The sequence below is a fragment of the Pagrus major genome, chromosome 9 (genome assembly GCF_040436345.1).
Source record: "Pagrus major chromosome 9, Pma_NU_1.0".
Classification (NCBI taxonomy): Eukaryota; Metazoa; Chordata; class Actinopteri; order Spariformes; family Sparidae; genus Pagrus; species Pagrus major.
This window is the reverse complement of record NC_133223.1, coordinates 32,749,722-32,764,158: the sequence shown is the minus strand read 5'-3', so window position 1 is coordinate 32,764,158 and position 14,437 is coordinate 32,749,722. Positions and strand designations below refer to the sequence as shown.

At 42.3% G+C, this 14,437-nt stretch overlaps 1 protein-coding gene across 1 annotated transcript; it reads left to right on the top strand.

Annotated features, from left to right (window-relative positions):
• The first annotated feature begins 1,669 nt into the window (after positions 1-1,669).
• Positions 1,670-12,446, top strand: arglu1a (arginine and glutamate rich 1a). Its single transcript, XM_073473373.1, has 4 exons — positions 1,670-2,234; positions 4,817-5,042; positions 7,766-7,849; positions 10,753-12,446. Exons 1-4 carry the CDS (start codon positions 1,903-1,905, stop codon positions 10,915-10,917), a joined length of 807 nt encoding a protein of 268 aa, XP_073329474.1. The 5' UTR covers positions 1,670-1,902; the 3' UTR covers positions 10,918-12,446.
• The last annotated feature ends 1,991 nt before the right edge of the window (positions 12,447-14,437 follow it).

Sequence of the window (14,437 nt, the reverse complement as noted above, 5' to 3'; positions counted from 1 at the left end):
TAGTGCAGGACTGTGTCATTGTCAAGTTGTGTTTTTTTTCTCCTTCTCCCTCGTTGTGTCTGTCGCTCGGTTATCTGATGTTCTTGTCGCTATATTTACAAGCTCTGATAAAAGCATCATTTTAGCCCCTGATAGTGCATGAAAACAACATTTAAAAATGGACACAGGCAAAGTTAAATATAGGTCAAACAGGGACGAGAATTGAAATCAGTATAACGTCGACTCTGCCAGCTGTCAGAAGGCACTTTACACTTCTAAGGTTCATTTTATTGAACAGCTTAGAGGGCGAGGTTAAACACTTCTGCAGGCTTTTTATTCTCTCTCAGGTGGTTTTCATTAAGACATTAGTGTTTCCTGTAAATGTTCATCTCTTCATGTAGGTGAATTCATACAATAAATACACAGATACAGTAAAAAAAATCTGGCTTTGAATGATTATTTTAAGATTTTGTGTCATTGTCACACGTTAAATTTAAGGTATTTTAGCACAGCACGTGGAAAAAACAATGACTTTTTACACACACTCACTCCAAATCTGATGTCATGTATCTCTGTCCAAAATAATAAATAAACTGCATTAAACCCAAGAGGCTCATTTAGATTATTATAAACATGATCTGATGGTGTTTACTTTGCACTGAAGAGGTTTATGTGTGATTAACAACAGCCAAAGTTGAGCAGAAGAGCTGAAACAATGTCAGACAGATCTTTTTACTTATGTAAAAGTATTGATACTACAGTGTGGAAATAATGTGTTATAAGTGAAAGTACTGCATTCAAAATTGACCAAGTATCAGCATCGAAATATACCTAAAGTACCAAAATTTAAAGTACTCATTATGCAGAATGACCCATTTCCGAAGTGTAACTTGCGAATATCAACAAGGGATCAATAAAGTTTTATATTCATCCATAAAAATACATCATAATTCATTCGTTGATCATATTAATTTGTACCTAGAGGTAGCAGATAAATGTGGAGAATTGAGGTTAAGTACAATATTTAGCTCTGAAATGAAGAGGATAATCAAGTAGCATGAAATGGAGATACTCAACTAAAGTACAAGTACCACAAAGTCAGTACTTAAAGTCAGTACTCGAGTAAATAAACTTATTTACTTGCCTCCACTGGTGTAGCATCACAACTAAAGAAAATGTGTTACTGGGAAAATGCTGTGATAATGTAAAATATTAATATAAATAATTGATAGGGTGCTCCTCCTTAACCGACCCCCACAGCAACCTGTAACTTCAGTTCCTACTGCTGCAGTTTGCCTGTATACGTGTAATCTTTGACATGACTTGAATGTGTATGTTGTTGATTTGTGTGCACACATTATCTGTTTGAGAGCTCATATTCTGTACTTCAATAGGATTTATTTATACTCTGCACAAGCTGTGCAGATTTTGGGGCCTATATTTAAAAAAACTGACTTCAGTTGACAACCATGAGTATAACCTTGATTATATATATTTTTTTTAACAAACACACGTTTAATCAGTGTGTGTCTGTGCTTCTACACAGGCACGGACACACACTGTCCATGCAAACATTAATTGATTATTGTTTCCCATCACTCAGCAGAGCAGTGGGTCTGTGTGTGTTTGGCTCTGAGGTGAAAAATCCCGAGGGCTGCCGGGAAATGCCGAGCGCCGCGGTGCCTGCTGGGAAACTACTAAGTCGCGGAGCCGCCATCTTTCTTTACAGCGAGCTAGTAGGGCAAAATAACAACCGGTTTTGGATGGTTATTCCTCCAAAACAGAACCGGTGAAGCAATTCCGCTTGGTCATTTACTGCAAATAACAACTTTAAAGAGGAGTGAGCGGAACCGGAATCCAGATACGGTGCACATAAGACGCAGTAGTTCGGTTTAACCCGCTCGACTAGTGGAGGTGGTCAACATGGGCCGCTCGCGGAGCCGCAGCTCGTCCCGGTCCAAACACTCCAAAAGCAGCAAGCACAGCAAGAAACGGAGCCGGTCTCGGTCGCGATCCAAAGACCGAGAGAGGTCCAAGAAGCGCTCCAAGTCCCGAGAAGCCAAACGGAGCCGCCGCAGAGAATCTCGTTCTCGTTCCCGGTCCACCACAGCCTCGTCCCGCAGAGAGAGAGCAGCCTCGCCGCCGGAGCGCATCGACATCTTCGGCAGGACGCTGAGCAAGAGAAACGCCCTGGACGAGAAGCAGCGGAAGGAGGAGGAGGAACGACGGATAGAAATGGAAAGACAGAGGAAGATGTGAGTATAGTTTATTTAAAGACTCCGCAGCTGTAACGTTACATAACGTTGTCTGTGTTGGAACTGTAGTATTGTGCTAAGCTAAATGCTAGGCTAGCCGCGTTCTGTTGTATGGATGGCGTTAGCTCGCTGTGCTAGCAAGCTAATGCTAACAGGCTAGCCGCCAAAGCATGCTAACGCCAGCTCGGCTCTGCAGGGCCCTGTCTGCACAGAGGAGGTAATTATCCCAGTCAGAGCAGACAGCTGCACCCCAGGGACCAGCTCACCTTCTCCATTAGGCCGAACCTCAAGTTTTCAGTTTGATTTTTAGACCTTAATGGATTTTAATAGAATTTTATATATTATAAATATTTAATGAAATATGTTTCTTTTTGATTTATAACTTGTAAAGACTTCACAGGTGGGGGGTGAGACTGTGATCCATTTGTTGTTTACAGACCTGTAAGCAATGAATGAGTCATCCCTGCAAATCTGTCCATCTGTTGTTTTCTTATCAGTTTTGTCTTGATTACATTTATGAGTGCAGCAGATTTTAAGAGGGGTCACGCAGGTCCTTAATTTAACAAATGAAGCGAGGAAGTGCTGATACCATAGGCCAGTTAGTCAGGCAATGTTTCAATGTTCAGAAAATAACCCATAACAGTCGTCATGTTAAAAAAAAAAATGTGTATGTAATTTATTGAACACCTATGCCAAACATTTGTACAGCTGCAGGTAGCAACAGGTTGGATGCTTGTCTGATTAAAAATGCAATTTTAAGCCCCTTACTCCCTGACCCTAACCCCTTCTTAAGACATTTAGTAGGAACTAAATAAGTAATGTCAGTGCAGTCTGCAAGTAATAGAAATCATGCTAACAGCATCTACGTTCAGCAATGCACTCCTAATGTTTAGATGTTCAAGTGTCTGACGAAGCAGCAGTGGTTGGATCAGCTGCTGCAGCAGAGGAGGTGCTGATAAAAGTGCAACACTGTCACTTCTCTGCATCTTAAAACACTTCAGTGGTTTCCACATGTAAAGACCGCAGCCCGTTTATTGTCTGCTGGCAGCTTCTGTCTGTCGGACAGGGAAGCTGCCATTGTGAAAGTGCGTGTGGTAGCCAGAGGCGCACAGACACCTGAGATGTGAGCTGCATCCAACACCTGGCCTCCTGAGTGGCTCTTTTTTTTTACAGCTTAAATGCCACAGGGCCACTTAACCAAGCATACAAATGTAAATATCACGACACTCGGTAGATAAGGATGGACTCAGGCCCGGGTTGGGTGAGGTCTCTGGTTTCCCAGAGGCTGACGGGATGAAATCAAATCCAGGGAGGGACGTTTGTGTGTTTCCAGTTGTGCCAGAAGCAACAACACACCCCCAACTCTTAATAGCTTCCTGTGAGTGCAGTTTGTGAAGAAAAGAGAACAGGTTAAAAGCATTTTTAAAAGGTAAACAGGATGACAGGTGACATCCACCTGCTGTGTTGGACAGACTCGGTCATCCCTACAGAGAAAGAAGGCTGATCTAGTGAGTCAGATATCCACACAGCTCTGCAGTATGCAGTCAGCCTGTGATTCAGCTGTAACGTCAGTGGTTTTACATACAACGTGCATGAATGAGTTTGTAAAACATTTTGGGAACTTGTGATGACGTGTTGAAGGTTGGATCTAAATTTGAAGCACCTGTCCCCTGCAGCTCTCCATGTGATCTCTTGTGATCTCCTAACTCTGACCCATTTAATGACTGCCTCGTCACCTGGTCTCCCTTTTCAACATTTGAGATTGACTCGCTCACATAGTACCTCTGATAAATGCCCAGCTCCATACTATACTCAGGGTATATATACTATAAGACAGAAAATCATGGTTTGTGTGAGTCCCCAGTGGATTTCAGCAAGTTTTATCATAAAGCTTTTTGAGTGTTTTGAATATTTACTATCTATTTACTATTTCTTTGACTTCTAATACCTGTTTACATACCAGCTGATAGACGATTAAAACCGTTCTGCCCACTCTTACAGTCTGCAGTAGCTGTATCATAACACAGGAACAGACCTACTACTGTATATCCTGGGTAGCACAGCAAATGACACCAGAAACACTTAGGCTCTTTACTGTTATACGAAAGAAAGAAGAATGTTAGTAACTAAGGGGCTGCTGACAGCTTAATATACTAAACTTTCCAAAAAATTGCACTTTTTCTGTTAAGTTTCCTTCATGACCACACATATTGAACCAATCAGTTTGTCTTGAGGTCATATTTGGCCCGGTCTCTTGTCCTCCAGGGCCCCACTATGTGCTCTATGCACTCTATGCACTCAATGGGGAGTGACCACAGTGACCCGCAATATTACGGGCCTGTGGTCGACCCTGCTGTGAGCCTGCGTATGAAGACAACACTGTTTTAACCAAACCAGTGGAAATCAAATATCTTAACTGCAGCGACACCACATGTAATTAGACTGGCTGTGACAGAAAACACTGACAGAGCTGCATATTATAAATGAAGCATTTTTTAGAGTTTTTGTTGGTCTGTAAGCTATGAGAGAGACCGGCTTTATGATATCCTTCCATCTCTTCGTGTCTTCTGTCTTTCCGCCAGCCGGCAGCAGGAGATCGAGGAGAAGCTCATCGAGGAGGAGACGGCACGGCGAGTAGAGGAGCTGGTGGCCAAGCGAGTGGAGGAGGAGCTGGAGAAGCGAAAGGACGAGATCGAGCGGGAGGTGCTGCGACGCGTCGAGGAGGCGAAGCGCATCATGGAGCGGCAGCTGCTTGAGGAGCTGGAGAGGCAGCGGCAGGCTGAGTTGGCAGCGCAAAAGGCCAGAGAGGTAACGCTCGGTCGTTTGGAACGCAGCCCCCTTCCCTACATACCTCCCCCGCCCCTTACCCCCCTGTCCCCACCTCCCTCCCAGTCACCTGCTCTTACGGGACATGGTGGAGGTGGGGTGACTCCCACCTCTCCTTATTTGTTTTTTAGAGTGTAATCTCGCCATCGTACAAGTTTCACTGCACCTGGAAGTCGCCATGCTGCAGTCGCATTGAATGCTAATGAGCATTACCTTTAATCTGTGTGCACGCAACACACACAATATAACATATAGAGCACCAGGCGCCATGAGAGTCTCTTGACTCGAGTGCTAAATATTGAGACAGTTTGTGCAGGAATCAATGTGCATATGAAGTTAATGAACCATAAACAACATGTGCACACGTGCACCTGAAAAATGTGGCTCCACAGTTTATTATCTTTAATTTTTCCAGCAGCCACTGAACAGGTTTTGCACTAAGAAACTAAAAGTGGCTTTAAGGTGGACGATTGTCTGTTTGATAGCGTCTCCGGGGGATTCCCCCACCTGTCAGTGAAACTTTTGCCATGGCCCGGTTACAGAAATTGACTGACTGCATTCTTTTTCATATTTCTTTTCCTGGATCGGCTTGATCTGTTGCTTTCATATATGTAAGCATCTCTGTTGATGTCTGTAATAAAGAGCTCTCTCTTTCTTTTTTTTCTTTAAGATGACACTTTTTTGTTTTTACATTCACCATCTCTGTACATCACCAGCCATTTTTAAATGTTTCAAACTCAAACAAAAAGTATTATAGTCGTGTCATGTAATCGGGTTAGCCAGGCTTTACTTTGAGTTCTGATGAGAAGCCCGACCCTTTCACCACCTTTACTGTGCTGTAAAGTTAGTGCAGGCCTCTTTTCCTCCTTTCTCTCCTTTTTTGCGTTTTTAGACAGTGAAGTTAGACAGCTGTCTGATACACCCTGAGCCCCCCCTCGTCATTAAGAAAAGTCGGCTTGTTTACACTACAGTAACAGAGTATTGTGAATGAGAGGGCCAGCTAAAGCCTAGTGACCCTGACTAGTACAGGCAGCAGCCAGTGGCTCGGTACTAATAGGGTGAGAAATGTAGTCGGAGCGCGCCTCCTTTACCTACTTGGACTTATTTGGTCGGCCCGATCTGTCTTTACTCTGCTCTCTCTAAATCTCCCTACTGTCAACCACAGACACTGTTTACCAACAGGACGGATAGGACTAACAGGCTCTTCTGTAGCTAAAGGTCAAGGTCAGCCTTCCAGTATTCAGCTGAGTAAGCTTCAGCTAGACGCCTACAGTGTCGTCGACAAGGCAGCCGTCCAGTCTTTGCTCTGTTACTCTGACATTTGAAATCACATCTGATGTGTAGAAATGTTAATCACACTGTTTAATCCACAGACAGTTTGTCCTGTACAGGTTTTCTTTACCCCCCCTCCCCTTACCTTCTCTTGTTTTGACAATCTTCTACTCTGGGATTCATAATGATGGATTTCCTGTTTCCTGTTTGACCCGGTCTAACCTCTATCTGTTACCATTTTTTTTTTCTAATATTCATTTTATGCAGAGCTTTTTCTCCCTAGAGAAACAAATGTACTGTGTTCTGTACTCATGACTTGCTTCTCCTATAGGGTTGCTGCTAAGTTTTGACATTGTTTTTTTTTGTAAATACATTTGTGTTGTTTTTATTTTGGAAACACAACTCACCACCTTCCTAACTAGCACTTGACCTGAGCTGGCCTGCAGCCTTTCAGCTCACCTGAGACTTGTGTCCTGTTCTGTAAGTGTACCGTGGTCCGGTCCTCCTCGATCACACGCAGACACCACTTTGTACTGTGCTCTCCTTCACTCTGCTACCGTCTCAATGGGGACTAAAGAGAAGGATAAACTTTAAAAAAACAAAACAAAATGTGAGCTGTGGCTGCAGGCGCAGGTTAAGCAATACAGAGATCAGAGTTATAAAGAGGAATGCCGCGGGCGCAGTATGGCAGAATCCCCCCATACCTACCTACCCACCCACCCACCCACCCCAGGAGCGCTTCTCTGTCTCTGCAGGGGCCACACAGTCCGGACGAGACAGTAAATATTCAACCGTTTAATGCCGAATGCTTTCACCAGTTGTGTAGGTACACAGGCAAGGAAAATGCGTAGGTATACGTGCATTGGTGAGCCAAAACTATTCCCTCCTTTATTTGTATCCTTTTTTCTCTTGCTTATAATGATGTTAAAAAAACAGCAATTGTATTTTCTTCTAGATTGTATTGTCTCTCATTTATATCTGTCTTCTATTGATGAGTGTGATGAGTGGGTTTCCCCCTTTTTTTAAATTCTTGTGTTTAAATTTGAATGTCTGTCACAATAATGCAGTGAGGTGTGGCTTTTAGTTTTTAATTTCTCTAGGAGGGTAATAACTGCAGTAGAGGGAGGGAACAAAAAGAAATAGCGGGTTCATTTTTCCCCCACAGTTTCTTTAAGGCTTTTTGCACCCCCCCCCCCTCCTTTGTACTTTTATAAAACAATTCAGGCTGACTGCAAAGAATGCCACAGTGTGGTCATGTGCGAGAGGCTAAACAAACTTCTCTGTGGTGTAATGAGTTAGTGGTGTGTGTATGTGTACTGGTGAGTGTATGCGTGTGACGATTAGAGTGCAAGCTTGTGTATGTATGAAACATAAAGTGCTTTTGTGGCTGCAGCCTGTTCGTGCGCTAACATGGAGCCGTGTCACCCGTCTAGGAGGAAGAAAAATCTAAGCGGGAGGAGCTGGAAAAAATCCTGGAGGAGAATAACCGCAAGATCGCCGAGGCTCAGGCCAAGCTGGTACGCCCTGCTCTGAACCAGCTAAGCTGCTGCTTTTTCTGCCTCTTTCTGGATACATTTCTCTCAATTCTGTCAAATTCATAACCCTCAATTTAATCGCTTTTCGCACGCAGCCCTGATCCCATATAAAAACCACTTACACTCTTCATCCTATTCTAACGCAACACCCTGAAAACCTGCCATGTTTGTGTAACATAACACGAAGGATCACGCTCTTTTCTTCCTTTTGCATCATATTTATATCTAACAAAATAAGTTTTGTCATTAATACCTTTTCTTTTATGAACGGAGTGCATAAAAGAAAACCAGTGGTGGCAAGTAATCAAGTACTGTACTTGAGTATTTCCATTTTCTGCTACTCTGTACTTCTACTCCACGACAATTCAGAGTGAAATGTACTTTTTACTTTAATATAAGTTATGAGCTATGAGTCACTTTGCAGATTCAGACTAAAAATGCAAAAAAAAATCAACAAGTATTGGGTTTTATTATGAGCTAAGCTGAGACTTTATACTCTGCTGGGCAGCTTGTGAACGTCCTCGCAGGATCAATAAATCAGTTAAATGAGCTCCACCTTCACCAGCTGCAACATTAAAGTGAGCCATTAATGCATCAACAATTATAAACCTATGATGAAATATATAAAAAATTAAAATGGATCAGAATTATGATTACTTCTGCTTTTGGTCGTTAAAGTACATTTTGCTGCTAACACTTTTCTACAGTTTTTGAATGCATGACTTCTTGCAGCAGAGTTTCTACAGCTAAACTTCCTTTCTGCTGTTTTTTGGACACGTTTCTCTCAATTCTGTCAAATTCATAAACTTTCAGTTTAATTGCTTTTAACATTCTGCTGTGATCTCATTTAAAATAACTACAAATACTCATCCTCTTTTAACACACCACCCTGAAAACCTGCCATTGTTCTTTAACATTATAACACAGGGATCAGCTTCTTTCCTTTTTTATTTTTGCATCATATTTTTTATCTCGCATGATGTTTTTTATTGGCAAAATCATATCCCACCATAAATAATGTCTCTAATATGAACTAAGTGCGAAGGAAACCAGTGGGGGCAAGTAACTAAGTACATTTACTTCAGCACTTTACTTACGTACAATTTTGAGGTACTTGTATTTGAGTATTTGCTTTTTCTGCTCTTTTATACCTCGACTGATTTCATAGAATAGAATATGCCTTTATTGTCACTACACACACGCACAATGAAAATGAGACTGGCTTTCTCTTCAGGTCAGTAGAAACAAATAGTGCAAAGTAAGAAAAGGAAAGTACACCAAATAAAATATATAGTGAAAATATACTATATACAGTAAAAAAAGAAACAGAATAAAAATATTTAAATATATACTGAATACAGTAAAATCAAAAGACATTAAATTGTGTATATATAGCTTAAGGTACGAGTCACTTAATTAATATTTAAATTAAATACATAATTTAATGTCTTTTTGATTTTAAGGTTCCAATTTGACTTAATTTTAAATTAAAAATGTTATTAAAATTTTTATATTATATATAAGTCTTGATTTGTAGAGACCAAGAGATTTTTTGTTCTTCCCCCTGTTATAAACTGTTATTTACATTTTCAGAATTTTCTCAGAAATTGTAGGCTGAAGAGTGAAATAACCAGTGGTGGATAGACATTACTGAAATATTACTGAATTACAAATAAAAGTACTGGTATTAAAATAATACTTAAGCAAAAGTATTCTTCCCAAATGCTGCTCAGCGTTTTAGTTACTTTTTAACTGTTGATGTTTAAACAGCGTTCAATCAAAAGACTTTGTGTCTTTTCTTATTTTTTTCAGCTGTATGTCAGGACTTTCATCGGCCTGTTTATGATCGAATAACGATCAAAAATGCAGATAAATGGTTTAGATATTAAATCATATTGTACTCTGATTAATTATGGTTTTTAAAGTAACTACGGATGTAATGCATACTTAATAAGAGTAAAATTACGGACTTGAAAAAAATATAAGTACCCACAAAAATGATTTAATCCCAATAACTTGAGTAGTTTTTTGTAGTTACTTCTGTTCCTGGATATAACTGCCATCATTTTTTAAGTACCACACTGAGGTTATATATCAGATTAAATACTCTGGACCGCCGGTCACACTTCTGAGGTCGCAGATCAAAATTAAGAGCTCATGTCGATCAATTTTTGATGTGAAAAACAAAATCGTGACACACGTAGTTAAGTGCAGATGTTCTCGAGCTACCCAGCACAGTGAATAAAGTAGCAAAAATGAGTGACACATGAATGCATCATTAATTAGGATCCTGTGATTTAAGAGGTGTATGATCCTCAATTGGGTCAGAATCATGACTACTTTGACTTTTAATATATTTTATTTCAAATAAAAACTGAAAGCTTCAGTAAAAGATCTGAGTACTGGGAAAAACCCGACGCACATCTTGTCTGTTTTATGTGCTTTTAATGACATTTATGTCTTTCATTACAAGTATCTGTCCCCCACTGATTGAGACCTCAAGGCCTTCACCACAACACGACTGAATAACATAATAGTCCTTTGGCAAGAGCCTCGTCTATTGAGTGGCTTTGAGTTGATGGTTATCAGCCGTGGTTAACAATCCAGTGGCTTTTTTTCCCCCCCTGTTGGCTAAATAACCTCAAGTTTGTCTAATTTGTAAAGCAGTGTTTATTTGATTTAGTCTTGATTTAGACAAGCTGAGGCTTTATCAAACAGCTGCACACCAAAAAGAAAAGCAGCCTCTGTAATGCCGGATCTTAAAGAGGGATAAAGAAAATACCAGCAGTTTGTGGGCAAGTTGGCTTGAAGGGTATTGTTTTCTGTCCTTGTCTGACCTCATTGTTTCTGCTGTGTGTGTGTCTGTGTGTGTCTGTGTGTTGCAGGCTGAGGAACAGTTGCGTATTGTGGAGGAGCAGAGAAAGATTCACGAGGAGCGCATGAAGCTGGAGCAGGACCGTCAGAAACAGCAGAAGGAGGAGCAGAAAATCATCCTCGGCAAGGGCAAGTCCAGGCCCAAGCTCTCCTTCTCCCTCAAGGCCACCGAATGAGACTGCTCCCCCTTCGTCCAACATGTCGCGCCCTGCCTTCATCCCCCCCCCATCCAGCTCTCCCTCCTCATCATTCGACTCCACTCCTCTTCCTCCTCCTCTGTGGAACGCTCGCTTCGTTTTGGAAGTGCTGAAGGAAGGCCGAGGAGAGGGCCGCAGCCCGGTGTGTTGACTCGTCCCCGTGAAGGCCCGTGTTGCTCCTCCCCGGCCTTGAAGAGGAGGCAGCTCTTCGCCCATGAAGGACCTGACTGCTCCCTCCATCCTTCCTCACCCCTCCCCCCCACACACACACACCGCACAGATGACTCTTGTTTGTGCTGTTTTTTTTTTTCTCTCTCGGTTTTTATTTACATTTTTAGGGAACTTGAACTTTTGATGTAGATTGCTATAACATGTCCCTCGCCCTGCAAGTCTTAACTCTGGTGTAACAGCGAGCAAACTGTGCGCCTGTGCTCTTCTTCTCACATGTCTTCACAGCCAGCAAACAATAGAGCTCCAGTCCCCGATATAGAAGAAGTATGTGTGACTTTGTCTAGTTCAGCTTTACTGTAAAAAAGCTCATGCGCAGCCTGGGAGTCGGCCTGTGGTTTTTTCCCGTTCTCATTTTTCGTTGAACATGAGGTTCCTAAAATGGCTGCCGCTCGTGGTAACAAATCACAGCGCTGCCTTTTTTAAAAAGCACAGTTAAACTTCCCGTCCAGCTGACAGGTTTGTGTCTTCCACCTCCCCTCGCTTCCTTTTCACCATATAAATCCACGGCGTCTTTTTCTTTCTGCTCCAGCTGTCTGCCATGTATATAATTTTTTTTTTCTAAAAGGACACAGCAGCATGTTGAGAGGAAAACGTAAAGCTCGTGTTAGATTTCTGAAGTCGCAGGTGAACTCGGCCTCGACTCCCAAGCTGCTCATGACTTGAACCACAAACCCTACGACAGGATATGTGTCTCGTCCACGATAAGGAGCCCTGTGGGTAACGAGGAGAGAGACAGAGAGAGAGAGGACATTTCCTGTGTGATGTAATGTTATTAGCCTTGCTGTGATGTCCCGACTCCCCCCCTCTCCCCTCCTCCTCCCCCAAAAGTTAGGATTGTGTCATGAAATTGAACCACGGTTAGGAAACAAAGATCCACAGTCATGGTAAATCCTGGAGTTTTGTGTAATCAGACTCTGACCTGTACGAAAACGCCCGACCACAGTGCGTGCTCTGTCCCTCAGTTTTGTTGTAGTAAATTAACTTGCAAGGCGCCTCACTTGGTAAGTCTTGAGTCGTAGAGGATGGACAAGTTCAGGTAAGATAAGGTTTGAGGTCGGCGGCCATGTGTGTGTGTGCGTGTGTGTGTGCGAGCGAGTCGGTGTGTGTGAGAGAGCGACTGAGTGAGCGAGTGTGTGTGTGTGTGTGTCGGTGAGTGACAGGCTGACCTCAGGTGGGTATAATGACTTTCTGTTTTGTCGTGGGATTTTGAATTTGTCATGTAATTTCCCCCCCCAATTGTCAAGGGACTGAACAGTTCAATAAATCCATTGAATGCCTCCTGATGTGTGTGACGCTGTTGATCCGCTCTTTATTTTACAGCGAGAGGTGAGAAATTAAAAACCAATAAAACAATTAACTAAACTTTGAGGAAATAACAGTTTTAATGTTACGGTGTCGCTCCCTGACAGCGTTCATCCGCCGCTCCTGCCCTGAAAACAGCCTCCTGGGGCCAAAACTTTCTGTTACAACCGCGGATGGAATGTAACTTAGTACATTTACTCAAGTACTCTACTTAAGTACACTTTTGAGGTACTTGTACAGGTTCTTCTTTTTGCTTTTACGTCACATTTATGTCTTTTAAATTATTTATTTTTTATAAATAATGTCTCTTATATGAACTCAGTGCAAAAAGAAAACCAGTGGTCACAAGTAACTTAAGTACATTTACTAGTAACTAGTAGTAGTGATCATTTAAATTTATTTTATTGGCAATTTAATATAAAAAATCAAAAACACTTCAGATAATCAGACAAATGCTGAATATTGGATCAAGTAATCAACAGTAAAAAGTTAATTTATTACCAGAAAATAACTTGATACTAAAATTCATAATTTACTTTATTACTTTTACTCGAGTACTATTCGTATGGGTGACTTTCACTTTTGCCAAAATAATCTTTTAGCACGTATTTGTACTTTTACTCAAGTATGATTTTTGGATACTTTATACAACCCTGGCTCGAGCTCCCAGTGGACTGCTAGCTGCGCTGCTAACTGAGCTAACAGGCTAACCACAGCTATTATTGTGTAGGTATGCTTCTCCTCTTAGAGGTCAGAGTATGAGCTCGAACAGTGGATTGCATATTGAAGATCTGAGTGTGTGAGGGGAGGTTTGCGCTGACCCACAGCTGCGAGCTGATAACTCAGTGATCAAACTGAAGTCATCTGAAGCAGCAGCCGTCTGACCCGCTCAATGACAGAGTTTAATGGCACTACTGGCACAGTCTCGTGTTTTTGCGCACCACGATCCATTCTTTACCCTTGAGCCGTGCCGGGACCCCATACATCAACGTCAAGTTAACCAAATCCCTGTAATAACAGCGCCTAATTAGTTGGCAGCTCCGGTTTGAGAGAGTTTCGTGCAGCCGTGTTGGTTTTTGTTTCCAGCCTGTGACAGAGACTGAGATCACCGCAGACCGAGCGTGAGAGCGCAGCGGGGCCCGGCCGCGCCTCCGGATCCAGGGCGATGACAAACAGCCTCAGCAGGTACAGAAGTGCACTTGGAAACGGGCTGATTTAACCGGCTGCAGAACACGTGAATCCAGCTGCGGATGACTACTTTTAAAAGGTGCAGGTGAAGCAGAGATGGATGAAGATGATGTGTGATGATGTATTAAACTCATGTCACCAGTTTAGAGGATCATATCTGTGAGGTCACTGTTGAGCTTCCCGGTGATGAGGAGCTGGAAGTCCCCCTCCTCTCCACGGTTACGCACAGACCCCGACGCGCTCCGGTGCGCTCCTGAACAAACAAAAAATCCCCAGCAGCACCGGCGGCCTGTGAGCTGCTGCCTGCCAGCCCCGCACAGCTGAGCCGAGCCGAGCCGAGCCGAGTCATTAAAACAAGAAGGAGTTTCTGCAGAGTTCAGCTGCCTCTGGAAACTTGTTTTTATTTTTAGTTCCCTCAGAGAGAAAACGCACCGAGAAGTGTCAGAGAATTCTTCTGCTGATGGCTTAAACTACTTTTTAAATTTAATTTAATTCATTTTAAATGCAAAGTGAGCTTCTCAGACACGTGAAGAGTTTATTTGAATTAAATAATCTGTCTGTCATCAGGAGGATATTCAATTAATCCACTTTATCTTTCAACGGAGGAACAACAATAGTTACAGTCCTGTCCTCCAAACTGCTTTCCTGTTTGCAAGTGTCAACAGCACAGATTCACAGTTAAGTGTGTGTGTGTGTGTGAGAGAGAGAGAGAGTGTGTGTGTGTGTGTGTGTCCCAGCTCTTGTGAGTCGGCCTGATCTTCAGGAAAGACGCTCCGCA

Excerpts from the sequence above, each read along its gene's own strand:
- arglu1a (XM_073473373.1), top strand. The coding sequence starts at position 1,903 with ATGGGCCGCTCGCGGAGCCGCAGCTCGTCCCGGTCCAAACACTCCAAA. Across the intron at positions 5,043-7,765 it reads CAGCGCAAAAGGCCAGAGAG|GAGGAAGAAAAATCTAAGCG; the intron begins GTAACGCTCGGT and ends TCACCCGTCTAG. Across the intron at positions 7,850-10,752 it reads CCGAGGCTCAGGCCAAGCTG|GCTGAGGAACAGTTGCGTAT; the intron begins GTACGCCCTGCT and ends TGTGTGTTGCAG.